This window comes from Diabrotica virgifera, chromosome 2 (assembly GCF_917563875.1).
Source record: "Diabrotica virgifera virgifera chromosome 2, PGI_DIABVI_V3a".
NCBI classification, from domain to species: domain Eukaryota; kingdom Metazoa; phylum Arthropoda; class Insecta; order Coleoptera; family Chrysomelidae; genus Diabrotica; species Diabrotica virgifera.
The window spans coordinates 141,892,104-141,909,830 of NC_065444.1; the positions used below are offsets into that span (position 1 = coordinate 141,892,104).

At 31.7% G+C, this 17,727-nt stretch overlaps 1 protein-coding gene across 1 annotated transcript in view; it reads left to right on the forward strand.

Annotated features, from left to right (window-relative positions):
• LOC126880251 (nuclear receptor-binding protein homolog) overlaps positions 1-17,727 on the forward strand; it is an 842,193-nt gene that overhangs the window by 139,433 nt on the left and 685,033 nt on the right. The window contains exon 3 of the mRNA XM_050644017.1: positions 6,557-6,651. Coding sequence (XP_050499974.1) covers positions 6,557-6,651 — 95 coding nt within the window. The remainder of the gene's footprint in view (positions 1-6,556; positions 6,652-17,727) is intronic.

Below are 17,727 nucleotides of genomic sequence, written 5' to 3' on the forward strand. Positions count from 1 at the left end.
AGGGTATTGGACCGTGAGTCACATGCGGCTAAGAGGCTATTTTTGGAAATGGTCCACATAAACAAAAATCCAAATTCGATGAACCATCGTACTGATATAGGCCACCTCAATGAAATGTTTTCCTACTTACTCTATTTAGATAATCGTGAGTCATCTCCTAACTCCCATTCTAGAGACTCTGAACTGTCATCAACATTATAATTTGTACTAATAATTTTAAATTCAATTTTAATCAATATTGTTGTTACTCAATTTAACCGCAATTTTAACAAATTTTAATTCTATATGTTGTGTATGTCAATTTTTTAAAATTCTTAGCCTAATTTAATTTTATAATCGTTTTATGATAGTGTCTTACTATTATTTATAAATTTTAATATTATTTTATATTTACCATTGACTCTTAATGTTCTTTTACTCTTCTTTTTTAAAAAGTCTTGTTAATATTTCAAATGTCATGCCAAACCCGTCACCGGGTGATACTTCATAACAACTTAACCTTTGCTCATTGGTCGTTCCTGCAATGGTGATATAATACAAACCACCCCGCTTATTAAATTAAATTTTGTTGGATTCGAGGCATCGGCATGACCATTGATCAAGTTGCATCTCATTTCTTCTCAATGACATCACATTTGAAATATCCTCAATAAGTTTGTAAGTACTATTTATTTATACATGTTTTCATATTCTTTTACATAGAAAAAATATCATTGTAGCACCCTGATGATGGTTATAATCATAACCGAAAGCTTGGATTAAAGAAACTTGAAAGAGTACACTTTTCATTTGCTGCATAACCCAATATCCTAAATTTCTTTCTATATATATATATATATATATATATATATATATATATATATATATATATATATATATATATATATATATATATATATATATTTAAAGTGATTATTTCGACATTTATATTAACCTGATATTTCCTACAGATTTATATATATATATATATATATATATATATATATATATATATATATATATATATATACAGTATGTCCCTGTAAGTTGTATCCATATGGAAAACTTTTTTATTATTAATTTTACGAAAAAAAGCTATTCTTCATAAAAAGCTCTGCATGGTCCAGAACCTAAGATTTAAACAACAAATATTAAATTTTTTGAAAATTATACGAGGTATGTCAAAAAGTTTGAATTTCACTCAAGAGTAAAGCAGCTTTATTTTTCACAATATTGAAAATTGCTATTGTAAAAAGTTGTTTGGAATTAAAAACTATATTCTAGTATGCAGTTACACCCTTCTAATTGAAAAAAAAATTGTTTTTGAAAAATTATGGATAACTAACAATATTTTCAGTTATTTCAATTCAGATAACTATTTTATTATTAATTTTACGAAAAAAGTGATTCTTAATAAAAAAATCTGCATGGTCTAAAAGCTAAAATACAACCATCTTATGTTAAATTTTATCACTTTTATACGAGGTATGTCAAAAAATACGAATTTCGCTCAAGAGTAAAATACGTTTATTTTCCACAATATCGAAAATTTTTATTATGAAAAGTTATTTAGAATTAAAAACTATGTTTTAGTATGTAATTACATCCTTCTAATTGAAATATTCTGAACTATAAAGGTACTTTAATTTTGATCTAAATTTATCTTTTTTGACATACCTCGTATAAAATTCATAAAATTTGATATAATATGGTTGTATTTTAGATTTTAGACCACCCAGAACTTTTTATTAAGAATCATTTTTTTTCGTAAAATTAATAATAAAAGAGTTATTAGAATTGAAATAACTGAAAATAATGTTAGTTATCCATAATTTTTCAAAAAAAATTTTTTCAATTATTAGAAGGATGTAATTGCATATTAGAATATAGTTTTTAATTCCAAACAACTTTTCTTAATAGCAATTTTCAATATTGTGAAAAATAAAGCTACTTTACTCTTGAGTGAAATTCAAACTTTTTGACATACCTCGTATAACATTCATAAAACTTGATATCTGATGGTTGAATCTTGGGTTTTGGACCATGCAGAGCTTTTTATAAAGAATAACTTTTTTTCGTAAAATTAATAATAAAAAAGTTTTCCATATGGATACAACTTACAGGGACATACTGTATATATATATATATATATATATATATATATATATATATATATATATATATATATATATATATATATATATATATAGTTTGTTATTTCCTGACCGTGAATTTTTAAATAGAAATATTTTTATTCCTGGGTTTTTCGGTCTGATAAATGAAACACTATTCTTGCTTAAACGTTTCGGCTATTCGCCATTTTCAATAAGCACTTTAATGATTATAACATTACACTTTTAACAATATATTTTCACATACTCGTTCTATATTTTAATATTCACAAAAATGTATGCTTCATTCTCGAGATGTTAACGGAGAATGAAAGAATTAGCCCTGTCAGGCTAGGCTGGCACCATATGTTCGACACTTCAAAACGTTCTTAGGTCGTAAATCAAGATTACGTATATTATAAAGGAGATCGAATTACACATATAGATTAACATTCACTATTTAGTTCACTATTCACTAGTATGGTCCAAAGCCTAAGATTTAACCATCAAATATCAAATTTTTTGAATATTATACGAGGTATGTCAACAAGTTTGAATTTCACTCAAGTGTAAAGTAGCTTTATTTTTCACAATATTGAAAATTGCTATTAGGAAAAGTTGTTTGGAATTAAAAACGGTATTCTAGTATGCAATTACATCCTTCTAATTGAAAATTTTTTTTTTTGAAAAATTATGGATAACTAACATTATTTTCAGTTATTTAAATTCAGATAACTCTTTTATTATTAATTTTACGAAAAAAAGTGATTCTTAATAAAAAGTTGTGCATGGTCTAAAATCTAAAATAAACCATCTTTTGTCAAATTTTTTCAATTTTATACGAGTTATGCCAAAAAATATGAATTCCGCTCAAGAGTAAAATACGTTTATTTTTCACAATATCGAAAATTGTTATTATGAAAAGTTATTTAGAATTAAAAACAATGTTTCAGTATGTAATTACATCCTTCTAATTGAAATATTCTGAGCTATAAAGGTACTTTACTTTTGATCTAAATTTATCTTTTTTGACATACCTCGTATAAAATTGATAAAATTTGATATAAGATGGTTGTATTTTAAGTTTTAGACCATCCAGAACTTTTTATTAAGAATCACTTTTTTTCGTAAAATTAATAATAAAAGAGTTATCAGAATTGAAATAACTGAAAAAATAACGATAGTTATCCATAATTTCTCAAAAAAAAATTTTTTCAATTAGAAGGATGTAATTGCATATTAGAATATAGTTTTTAATTCCAAACAACTTTTCATAATAGCAATTTCCAATATTACGAAAAATAAAGCTACTTTACTCTTGAGTGAAATTCAAACTTTTTGACATACCTCGTATAATATTCAAAAAATTTGATATTTGATGGTTAAATCTTAGGTTTTGGACCATGCAGAGCTTTTTTTAAAGAATAACTTTTTTTCGTAAAATTAATAATAAAATAGTTTTCCATATGGATACAACTTACAGGGACATACAGTATATATATATATATATATATATATATATATATATATATATATATATATATATATATATATATATATATTTAAAAACATAAGATGTAGATCTTTGAAACACACTCAGTGAACCAAAGATCCAAGGTTATTGGTTTAACGACCACTCGTACGAAATCAAATAGATGAAATAGAGAATGTGGAAAAATTTATTTTATTTATATATATATATATATATATATATATATATATATATATATATATATATATATATATATATATATATATACTATATATATATAGTATATATATATATATACAGTGAGCACGTAAAGGTTGGAATAAATTCATTTTCTCGAGAATGGACGATTTTGGAAAAAAATCCCAAAACAGGTCAATTTTTATTTTTAAATTGCGACTTTTTGGCATATGTATCATACTAGTGACGTCACCCATCTGAGCGTGATGACGTCATCTTAAATTTTTTAAATGAGAATAGGGGTCGTGTGATAGCTCATTTGAAAGGTAATTTAATTCTCTATTCAGTAATATAAACATTAACATATTTATGAGTGTCCACAAATTTTTTTTTAATTAAATTTATCGACATAAAAAGAAGAATGTGTGTAATTTATTTAATTCACAATACATTTTACTGCTATCAGAAAACAGGAAATAATGTTTATTTGACAAATAAATATTGTTTTTTTCCTTAAATTCAATATCAAAGCCGCCACCCACCTTCCTCTGGACAGTTTGAACATTTAGTTTAAGCGAAAAGCAATGAATATTTTTCAAATAAACATTTTTTTTCTGTTTTCTGAGAGCAGTAAAATGTATTTTGGATTAAATAAATTACATGCATTCTTCTTTTTATGTCAATAAATTAAATTAAAAAAATGTTTTCTTGGACACTCTGTATAAATAATTATGTAAATGTTTATATTACTGAATAGAATTAAATTACCTTTCAAATGAGCTATCACACCACCCCTATTCCCATTTAAAAAAATCATCGATGACGTCATTACGCCCAGATGGATGACGTCACTAGTATGATATGTATGCCAAAAAGTCGTAATTTAAAAATAAAAATTGACCTGTTTCGGGATTTTTTCCAAAATTGACCATTTTCGAGAAAATGAATTTATTCCAACCTTTACGTGCTCACTGTATATTAATTTGATCCATTTTGAAGTCTATAAAATTGGAAAATCCCAAAAGTCCATAAAAAACAGTTTTTCTGGTTGTTACACAAAAATCTGAAAAAAAATAAAACAAAAAACAAAAGTTTTGATAAAATATCCAAAATAAGAAGAACCCGCGGCCATCTCAAAAAAAGTAATACGATTTTTCAAAAAAAAAAAATGAATTTTGAATCTGTGTACACTCAATCTACGGGTCTATAAAAATAAACATGTTTACATTAAACAAAAGGAAAAAAAATAACGCTTTTTGGGGTAAGGAGTAAGGGGTGGCGGAAAAAAAAATTTTAATCACATTAAACCTGCAAAAAACTACTCAGGTTATATCTATCTCAAAAAATATTATTAGCCCCGCAAAATCTAGTAATAACCATTAAAAACCTTGAACATATGGTTTTTGGGGGTTTGAACGTGTTTTGTTCAATTGTTGAATGTCTAGAAGAACTCATTTACTTCAAATTATATATAACCTATAAAAAATTTTGATTTGATCTATTTTGAACTCTATAAAATGGGGAAAATTTACCAAAAACCCCTAAAAATCCAGTTTTCCAGAAATCACCTTACGGAAAAATATGGAAAAAATCAGAAGTATAATTTTTGATAATATACATAAAATTAGACTGCATTCGTCCCCAAAGAAGTTGCGAGTGAGTCTTTTGAAATTTTGAAATTGATTGCATCCCAGCTAAAAAAAAATAAAAACGAGAAAATCATGTTTTTGCTGGTAGGGGTAGTGGGTGGCGGGTTAAAATTGCGCTAAGTTTTATTTTTAAACACAGAGACAGAACGAAAAAAAAAAAAAATTGAATTCTGGGAGTCAGGGCATTTTGCGTATCTTAACGAGGGGTACCCTTTAATTAATCTTTAAGCTCTCTGCTGGTTTTAAAAATTTCATTTTTTTTTCTTAGGATGGTAAGAAATAAGATTTGTTTTCATAACTGTATCAAACATAATCAATTTTACCCCAAGTAAGTATCTATTATCAGCAGCATTAAGATACTTTAGTTCAAAATTTTGAATTTTGGAACTAATCACTTGCCGAAAGAGACTACCTGAGACCAAAGCAAAATTCTTCATTGTAAATTGGAAGTTGATAAAATATGATAATGCATGTTCGGTTCAAGTATTTACATGTCACCAGTAAATGATGGTGATGTGACAGAAGTGGTGGTTTAAATTAAAATTAGCTGTTTGTAATTAACCTAAACAACTGACAAATCAGCAAATATTTCTCTTATATTAATTTTCACCAAAATATGATTTAAATTTTAGATGCAAGATAGACAGCTGATAGATAAAAAAATATACGGAATAAATTTTGAATTACTTTAAAGAAAAAAGTTTTAATAATAGTTTTATTATTTATTATATTATAATTATATAAAATTATAATATATTATAAAGTATTTTATATGGGTGTAAAAGTTACATTAAAGGAAACATTGCTAAAAACATCTTCTAAAATTACTGTGAATCTTAATTAATGCTAATTATCTTAAAATAGGTATGTTTTACAATAAATTGTACAAAAATATTTACCTACTTACATTGTAATGTATTTAACAATAAATATGGGATTAATTACCAACAAGCAAATTCATAAAATAATTTTTAAGTAAATTTAAAAAAAAAATTAAACATTTTTCTCAGATATGCCTCATTTTCCTATTTTCAGCTTTCCTTTCTTACCTTCCATCTAGTTCATTCATTGAGTTTTTTTCTAAAAACCGTCTGGCAACACTGTCGTCGAAGTACTATGAATGCAGTCTGTTTTGTTTTTATTTACAGTTACTTACATTCCTGTTGTCCGCCCATCGTCCATGGGAATCTCACCTGCGATACCATATTTATCCAACATAATGGGCTCGTCAAAATTGGATCAGGTAATTTGAACAAAAAAAATCCAAAGCTTTTTACAGTAAACAATTTTTCGAAATTCTTCTATCTCTGCTTCTGTTTTTCACATGAGCGTGAAATAGAACATGAGGTATTTTGTTTCTTGTCACATCCATACAGAGACATTAATCGCTGTAGGGGTTAGAATTGATATTGACGAATTGTTAGCGTGTTTCAGATTATCAATGTTCAATTCATTTTTACGCTAGTCACCACGGACACTTTTTTTAGACGTCAATTTTTTATAATGTTAAATATTAATCTTAAAGAAATATTGTCATTTTTAAATTTCAATTTCTCATTATTTGAAATGCTACAAACTTGGGTTCTATGAACATTTACACAGTTTTTATTTTTAAATATATTCTATTGATGTGTGTGATTTCTGCTTATTTTTTGTTTATTTTAAAATTTTATTTTATTCTTTTATTAGTGCCTTCTCAAAAATTTTAGTTTCTTTTTTATACGTATATACGTATAACGGTTTTCAACATAAATTAATCAAAGAACCTTAAGAACCCTAAGAAAATTTGCATAGTTCTAAAGTTGAGACTATACCTATTATTAAAAATTAATTAATTTTTTTTAATAACTATTTTTGTTAATATACTAAAATTTGCTTTGAAATCTTCATATTTAATAATAATTAATATTTTTAATATCATACCGATAAAATAAGTGTTTAACCCCTCCTCCCTCCCCCCAATTATTAACTTATCCATTTTTAGCACTAAACCAAAATACTCGGGTAGGCTGATTTTAAAATAATCAGTTTACTACGTCATCAAAATTTATGATGATATTTACATGATCCCCTTCAGGTAACAGTCATAATACAATACAAGTCGACAGAAATATCTAAAACCGCCAAGGTCAGACTGATTTAAAACTTTGGTTACGTGATGTTGTCAGATCAATCGGGCTTCAAAGGATTTATGGTTTTTTATATGTTACTTGTTTCACAGTAAAATTTCCTTCTGCTTCCTCCTGCGTAAATTGTAAAACATTGTGTATAATTTCACGGTAGTGTGCACTTAGTATCCTATTTTTCGCGGCACTTGTAATATTAATGTTTTTTTTAATATTTTAAATGTATTTTAAATAAATAACTATTCGAATGATATCTGGCAATGTTGCAAAACCACTGATTTCGTGCAAAATGAATTTTAAATAGATGTTTAGGCCCGGCGCAAATTGAACCTAAAGCGCCGGTTTCCTCGAAAGCGGTGCCGACAAACTGCGACCGTAACACTGCGATGAATGACGTCATAAAAAACTGTACCATGCAAAATAGTAGCGGTGGTTTCCAAGGATGCGTTGGAAGCCACCGCTTGCCGAGTTTGCACATTCCATTGCCGCAGTGAAGAACCTTGAATTTTTCACCGTAATCTGACGTAATTCATCGCAGTGCTACGGTCGCAGGTTGTCGGTGCCGCTTTCGAGGAAACCAGCGCTTAAGCGAGACACAACCTGCGCCGGCGGGACGGGTGACCCGTGCATTTATTTTTCTAGCGGACCGCATATTGAACACAACCTAAAGCCTTGGTTTCCTCGAAAGCGGCGCCGACAAACTGCGACCGTAACACTGCGATGAATGACGTCAGATTACGGTGAAAAATTCAAGGTTCTTCACTGCGGCAATGAAATGTGTAAACTCAGCGGTGGCTTCCAACGCATACTTGGAAACCACTGCTATTATTTTGCGTGGTACAGTTTTTTATGATGTCATTGTGAGGAAACCCAGTCTTAACCCAACCGTTGGCTGTCGGTGTTGGAAATAGAGACGGGCAACATCAGTGCGGACGTATAACGGTTACTTTTGATACCGGTTCTCAGTGGTACTGAATACAAATACTGATTACAAAATACTGATGTATCTGATCCTTGTACTGAATTGAGTAGGCAACTTTAAATCGGTATTTCCGTACTTGTAACTCGTAACGTTTTAAATACCTTACACGTCCCTAGTACTACTCGTAGCGATATGACTTTCGGAAACATCGAATTTGATCATACGCGGGTGCATAAAAAGATATCTTACACTGGGTATTTTATTTCTGCACATAATACCTACATATTTAAAATAATCTCAGAGTTATTTAATAATCCCTCCGCTACTGATCGGTCATAAAAAATAACACTATCTAAATATTTCGTTTTTAATTTTTAAGCATACATAATAGCTAAAAGCATAATACATTTAAACAAAAATGTAATATGCCGACAAGTTGAATTTGAGGGTAATACGATATTTTTATCGATCACGGTTTTAAGTAACATGAATCATTTTTCATTGATAATCTGTAGATTTAAGGAATAATTATTTTATAAAATTTTTATACCTATAGAAAGGAGAATACGCCATCATTATTTGTGACATCCTATTTAATTTTAAAGAAACCTTATTTTTCTAATAATGTGTTATTGTAAAGGCATAACTTGGATCATTAATTTCGTATCGCCGTTTATTTAGTCTACTAGTAATAAAGTTATCATAATTTAATGACAAAGACAAAGCAGTTTTCACTCGGGGTTTTGACTATGCTAATATTTTTATTTATCACAATAAATTGTAATTCATTTCATTTCCTATTTTCTCCCATACGTCGTGTTTCCACGGGTATATCCCGAACGAGTTCAATCGTCCATACGAAACGAAATCCATCTCGATACGTCCATCTCGCAAACGAAAACAAGTAAAAATAAACATCTGGCGGTGAGTCACGCGTTCCACGACCCAAGAAAACTGTACGCCGATGACAAACGTTCCCAAGTGAGACCTGCGAGCGCAAGCACTGATCGCAATTTAGGTCCAATTTGCGGTGCCTCGCTTCTAAGCGTGCTTCACAAACCTATCCACGCAGTTCGCCGGTGCAGGTTGTGTCTCGCTTAGGATCAATTTGCGCCGGGGCTTACTCCTTGTACCAACGCGTTCAACTGAAGTCCCCTCTCCTTGATTTGCTACCTAGTGATCTTCGCAGTTTCAGATATTTCTGTATAATTATACGTGCATCATGTTACACCTCATTTAAAAGCTTTTGAAATACTGATTCCAGAAATTTATAAGGCTTTGGTTCGAAAATATACGAGTAATGTTATGTTAAGTACCCTAAAATAATTTGTTTTTGTTTTAGGCGTTTGTTTTAGGTAGGTAAGGATAAAACTTTATCAAGTCTAAATTATGATAAAATGATAGATACGTAATCAACTGCAAGTAATAACTAATACTGAAAACTGAAACATCATCAAAAATTTATAATAATTAGTAGCTAACCTTTATGTTAATGTAAAAGGTGCTAAAAATCCATGTTTATTCTTGGCAGTAACATAATATATTTTTTGTTTCCTATCCTTTCGCAACTTTTTGCTATATTCTTTAAGACAGACGATTAGTTTAAATTTCGTCAGCACAAATTATCCGAGTTCTTAATTCTTTACTCTCTATTAGTGGCGTTTCATTAATGCATCTTAAATGTATTAAATATATTCAATCTATTGCTTATATGGAAAATTGAATTCGAGAAATTTATTTTCTATCTATATAAAGATTTTTACAGCTGTCGCTGCCTTCCTTTCAACCAACGTCTCCAGTCGTTTCTGTTCTGTCATTCTCCGTCTCTAAGGTCTCGTCTTTCCATGGCCTCGTCCACTTCATCCCTCCATGATCTTCGGGGTCTACCTCTTCTTCTGTTTCCTATTGGCTCCGAAATCTTGGATATCCACCTTGTACGATCTGCTCTTCTCACATGTCCATACCAAATTAAACGTTTTTCTTCGATGTAGCGGAGGATGTTTTATTCTAGTGACATTCTTCATTTTATCTCGTCATTTCCAATGCGATCTATTCTTGTTACTCTGCAGCTTCTTCTCATGAACTCCATTTCAGTTGCTGTAATGTTTTACCTGTTTCGTTTGTTTATTACCCAATTCTCTGCTCCATAGGTCATTATACAACGTACCAAGTGTTATATACATATTCTCTTCTTTGTATTTATGGTAATCTGTCTCTCCTACAATACCCCGTTCATTTGTTTAAAACATGCTCTTGTTTGTGCGAATCTGCTGGTTATCTCTTGCTCGGTTTTTTCATTCTTTGAGAGTATGAATCCTAAGTATTTGAATTTTTCAGTGCCGTTAATTTCCCTATTATCGTCCATTTCCAAGTTTCTCACTGGTTCTTGTTCTGTTGATAAGTATTCGGTCTTTTCTAGGTTTATTTCCAGTCCATTTTTTGTGTATTCCTCTTCTAATTTTCGGAGCATATAGGACAGATCTTTTTCATCTTGAGCCATTACCACTTGGTCATCTGCAAAACTTAATGTGTACAAGAAGTTGTCCCGGATTGGAGTTCCCATCCCTTCACATTTCCTTTTCCATGGTTTTAAGATTTTTTCTAGGAATATCTTGAACAGTGTCGGAGATGTAGAGCATCCCTGTAGAAATTTATTTTAAAAACAAAAAGGGCAAATAAAATGTTTTTTTTTAAATAATTTGCTGACAAAATCAATTGCCAATAACAAATATACCGATTGTTAGTAAAAACAATTTTATTCTAGTCATAAACAGACGTCTTATGTATTTTAGAAAGGTTAGTAAATAGTTAGACAATAACAGACAAGTGAAAAGAGTGGGAAGCAAAACCAATAGGGAAGAACAGAAGTGGACGACCCATTAAAGAATGGAATAGTGACATTTCGCAAATACTACAAAGTAAGGCAAAAGTAACTTGGCAAGTAGCAGCACAAATGGCAACCAATGGGAAAGAATGGAGAAAGTTTATTAAGAGCTACACGCAACTCACGCAACTCTCGACACCTTAGAAGAGGACCGATTAAGTTGGAATGAATGAAATAAATAATGAATTGTATTATGAACGGCCCAACACCGAAAGGTATCAATGGGTCTAGTAATTAAGTAAAGTAAGTAATAAATAATTAAATAAATACATAGTCCAATAATTTAAATTACTTTGTGCTCTCTGATTTAAAATTATCGTTATCGTACGTATCTGCAACAAAAATATAGTAAACTCATTCTTAACCGTTCATAAAAAATATATTACAACGATAAATATATCTATATTAACACATTAAACTTTTTACTTGTCGGTCAGATGGCTCAGTGGGCTGAGGCGCGCTCGATCGACAAATCTAGCGGATTTACGATCGAGGTTCGAGCCCCAGCCCGGTCATTTGAAAAATAAAAAGGCCAACGTCGTAGTATAAAATTCTATAGAATCTACGACTTGGTCTGGAATAAACTGGTGTCTGATCGGCCTATGGAGGAGCTGTACGGCAACGGATAAGGGCTTGCGGCCTGGTGATACTCCTCCATAGATCCCTACCGAAGGGCGTTTACGCCTAATAACGATGTGTATAACTTTTTACTTACAACTTAGTTTATAACATTTAACATACGTTCAATAACATTTTCTATTGTCCCACTCAACGTCCACATATTATTCTCTTCTATTTTCACTACATGGACAACAGCGTTCTCCCCATTTGTGGGATGTGTAAGATCACTAATGGTTTTTAATAGGCTCTGAAAATTGCCAATTTTAAAGATTGCGTTTTCCTGTAAGTCTCAAACCAGTAGTACCATAAAGTCTAGCCATTGAGTCAACAGCATATTGATGATATCGACCACGATGAATTTTTCTCGTAACCAGCTCTACATGACCTATTTTCGGTCAGTCGGCTGTGATCAAATGATCCAACACTCTGACAGAGTCACTACGAACACACTGGAGCATGTTCTTGAAGCATGTGGATGTTCATGTCTTAGTGAGAGTCTTATGTTTTCTATGATATAAAGAAAATGGCACCATTTTACAGAAAATCAGTATCGCTGCCAATATGAGTGACCATTACACGCTAGTCCTTACCTGACATTGCTCACAATCCTGTATATAACCCTTTAGGTCCTAGGCTTAAGCACTATGCATGCCTCAGGTTCCCAATGATTTTTTTTATACAACCTACTGGTGCATATATACGGCGGGTATAAAAAATAGACAAATCTAATAAAACTTGTTGAAGTAACAAAAGAACAAAGTTATTTGAAAAAGCATTAATTAAAATATTTGCTTCGAATGATAGATTTCAAAACGGAGAGTTACACACAGACCAACATCACACTTTGCACACATATATCTGGATTCACTTCTTTTTTCGTCTGAATTTTACTTTGACTGCAAGCAACACATCGCCGAACCATCTTATCCGGAACTGCAGCAGGAAAATGTCGGCCAGAGAGCCCAGCCTGTCTAGTCAAAAATTTCACCTTGATTTGGGTAGGTTGTTGAACCTGATATCTCAAATAAGATAACTAAATAAGTAAACAAATAATTTTATTATATACTGAAAGTAGGTACCGAATAGGGAACTTGCACATTTTTTTTATGAGATAATAATGTTCAGTTTTGTTTAAAAATGAGATTTCCAAAATTTCACGCTTCAAAAACTCGTAATAACTTGGAAATATACAAATTTAAAATCTGCGATAGTCAAATAGTTCAAACGATCCGTGACGTCACATAGTTTAACTATATGGTTATATTTAGGTATATTCTTCTTCTCATTCTTTAGTTTATTAGCCTCCACCTACTTGGGTATTTGGCCAGCTCATCGTCGCTGAATAAGGGAGAAATATTTATATTCTAATGACATTTATCGTATGTCATTGTAATAATATATCCCAGTTTGTTGAGATTGGAGTTTGACACATTTTTTGAAGGAACGGAAAGAAGGTTTACTATGGAAAATAAAACCATTTTGTAAAAGTACAAGTTTTCTATGAATAGTTCAAACGATCAAAAACACTTGTGACGTCACATAACTGTATTTTCTACTGACGTTTATAATGTCTAATTTAAAATTATATACAATTTTGTTTACTTTGTTGGTGCAGAATGTAAACATTAACCGTATGACGTCACGACGCGTTTGAGGCTAGTTGCTTTAATTTGAATTTAGAATCGTCTTTAGGGGCCAAACGGAATACAAAAACAACTTTTTTATCTTTGATATATGTTTTAAATTATGTTCTGTTGTGATTTATAAACATTTTTTTCGAATTTAAAATTTTATGCAAGTTCCCTATTATTTTTGTTTATACATACGTAACTCCTGCCCTCACCCGCATTTACAGTGCCGCATATACACGTCGCTAATAAAGCTACACGACCAAGAACAACCAAGAGAGCGGTAATCACGTTAATTGTAGCCTGACGTACTCATAGAAAAATGTATACTGTTTTGGTTTAAGACCAGACATTTGGATTTATAATATGGTGGTAAAACCCACAATTACATATACATCAGTGGTATGGTGGCCAAAGATGCAGCAAAGAAGTGTCATCCTCATATTACGCAATGTACAAAGACTTGCTTGCCTCGGAATCGCAGGTGCTATAAGGGGCACACCAACGGCAGCTATGGAGATTCTACTGAATCACCCTCATTTACATATAATTATAAGAGGGAAGGTGAAGATGGGATATTATAGACTGCGAGAAAACCTGAGCAACGTACCTGTTAAATCGGGACATAATAATATAAATGAAACTAGGGATCCCGAATGGATGATGATTTTTGACCATATGGCATTCAGACACAAGCCAGAAGTACCTTTCCAAGTGGACATTTGCCCACGAGAAGAATGGGACAGAGGAAACTCTCGACCCAGAGTCTAAAACTGCAGAAGAGTCTGGCGCAGGAACATTCGCTTGTGATGAAAATTTAAAAATTTAGATACCTCTGTATTTCAGGCAGAGATTTTTGTAATCTTGCACTGTGCAAAAGAAATTAACTTAAGGGCTTTTGTATAAATTTCGTGGGGCTCAGTGGAGGCTGTTCTTCAGAGAGAATGGAAACACCAAATAGTAATGCGAGAATTTATTAATGAGACCTACACTAAGGGTGGTTACCCCGGGAGAACTTTCAGTACTGACTTATGACTTATTCGCGGTTCAGTTGAAGACTTTTTGCTACATATTGAATGTATGAAGGAATGAAGTTAGAGGCACCTCTGACCTGGTCGAAGTGATTCTTGAGAATGATTCTAAATGTGTATTCTTTCTCAGCGGTGGCACTTAGTATTGGTGTCAAGCCACGCGCTGAGTATATTTACAAATATTGAGAACAAAGAACTATATTTGATCGTCAAATTAAATAATGCAATTGCTCGAATTATTGTTTACAATTTATAATTCGTGAACTAAATTAGAGACCCGTACATGTAATTATATAATAACAAATTGGTTCATGTCATATACGGGGTGATAAAAATATACTGTTCAATATCGGATATGAATAATGAATGTTTGATATTGGACATGCTGCGGGGGCGAAATTACTGCCCAACGAAATAAGTAATAACGAATGTAGTCAATGCTCAAAGTTTACAATAATCATGATACAGTAGTTTACAAAGACAGGTTAATATAATGTTTGATGTAAAGACACTAGTCTTTGAACAAATAATACTTTTCCAACTGCAACACCTTAGGTAATAAATCAAAGTTAAATCTGAATCAGAATTAAATCAAAACATTCAAGTCCAAGTTTAGGTTAGGTAAAGGTAAATAAAGGTATTGAGTGGGATATGCGTTTCAATGTGTTAAGTGTTGTATAATAATTGTATTATTTTATTATTATTATCGAACTGTATTATTCGATATTATATTATTAATATTGTAGATCGTGCGACTAGCTCTCGGACTATTTTTATATACTTATAATATGCTTCGCCGTTGTGTTTAATTATTGTATTTTATTTCATCCAAACAAATAGGATATAGTTTACTGTTCTTGCTGAATCTCGATATTTATGTATTTGTAAAGTAATGTCTCCTAAAGGCTGATGCCGTTAATTTATTAATTCAAACCAACCTTGAACTACATAAAAGTTATTTTACTGAATTTTATTATTAGACAATTTATTATTAGAGTATTTAATTATTGCAGTCACCTTTATATTGTCCTTTTGGATGACCATAAGTGAAGTATTAAGTTATCAACCCTGTAGTTATATACAAGAGTTGTATAAGTTTTATAGAGAAGTGTAAAATAATCTACTTTCTATAGTTAGTAGATATTCCTTGGGGCGAGGCAATAAAAATCCCCACAATTTGCAGCTTTATAGCTGATTTCCAAAAAAATTATCCTAATTCCATAATTACAAGTTCCGTTTGCTTATTTCCATCATGTAAACAATCTATTTTCGTGTTAAACATGCAGGTCCTCAAACCGAGTGGGATTCGAATTACCACCCTAAGCCTACCTCTTAGCATCATCCGACACGACTTAGTTTTCAACCCTTAAGGTCAATCCCTATCTAGTTTGCATATATTTCCGAAAATCTTGCATCAGGCACAGAATTCTTTTGTTACTCACGATGGTTGTAAGTCACCGGAGTCCATTGTTTGTTTTTTCTTCTTCGCTCACGGTGGTTGTAAGTCACCTGAGTCCATTTTTTGTTTTTTCTTCCTTGTTGAGCTTGCTGTGCTCCTCTGTTTCTCTGTTGTCTATTTTTATTATGATAAGTCCTTCTTTCTTATGTTTCGTGTTTATTCGTAATTGTATCGTTTCTATATTGATTCCTCCTCGTATAATTTTCTCTTTCGTATTTATTAGTATTCTTGTAATTTTTCTTCTTGTTTTCGTTTGTTTTACTATACGTTTGACCCCGATACGTCCTTGTGTCACGACGTCTATCTTCTTCTGGGTTTCTGTAACTTTTATCACAATACGTCTTCGACCCGTGTGGTTCGATTTGTTTTGAATTTCTGTGACCATGATAAATCCTCCTGTCACGTTTGCTATTTTCTTTTGAGTTAGTTTTGTCACGGTACATCTTCGTGTCACGTTTTTCCTTGGCGTTAGCACTATTGAATTTACTTCTGCATTTCCCTCTTCTTTCAGAGTTATTTTTGTAATTTTCCTGTATTACCTTTTCACGTTCGTTCCGTCGATCGACGTTTTGTATTGAACTGTATTGTTTTGTGTGTGTATTCTTGTATTCGTGTCCGTTTGGTACACTTTTTCTTCTCCCTCTATACCTATTGTTTCTTAGATTTTTGGAGTTTTTCTACGTCTCCTCTTGGGACAAGTGTTTCTTGATCCTTAACGTATGTAGTTGCCCCTGATAAGGAGCTGAAATTTCCTGCCTTTACAATTGTCATAGTGTTATGATTTGTTTCCTGAGGACTAGATTCTTTTCTTTGTGAAAAAACAAAAGATGTAGATCTTTGAAACACACTCAGTGATCAAAAGATCCACAGGTACTGGTTTGGACGACCACTCGTACGAAAACAAACAAATGAAATAGAGAATGCGGAAAAATCCCCTTACGAACAATTCACACATCCACTACTTCGGGCTGGGAAAATTTTTTTGAATAGAATCGAAGATCCAAACACCAGCTCTTAGAAATGTGTTTCGCCCTCTTCAACCTCTATGGGCTCATCGGTGAAGATGAGAGGTTGAATATCTTCAGACACATTCTAGGTCTCGAATGTTGTTTTTTGATTGGAATGTGTCTGAAGATATTCAACCTCTCATCTTCACCGATGAGCCCATAGAGGTTGAAGAGGGCGAAACACATTTCTAAGAGCTGGTGTTTGGATCTTCGATTCTATTCAAAAAAATTTTCCCAGCCCGAAGTAGTGGATGTGTGAATTGTTCGTAAGGGGATTTTTCCGCATTCTCTATTTCATTTGTTTCTTTTCTTTGTGTCGTTCCTGACACTATCCATCCTAGTCTCGTGTTTTGGCTGAGTAGGCCGTTGCTAAATCGGTCCATACCCTCCATCAATATGTGGCTATATTCTTTGACCCCTAGTAGTAAATCTATTTTCCCTACCTTGTAGTATCTTGGGTGTGCCAGTATTGCATTTTTCTCGTTATAGTCCTGTAGGATTATGTCCTGTTCCGGTAAATCCCCTGTTATTTTTGGTAATACCAGTGCCGCTATTTCCATCTCAAAGTCACTTTGGTAATGAGTTCCGATCAAAAGTTTCATACTCCAGTTGGCTGTCTTTTCCCCTGACGAGCCTATTCC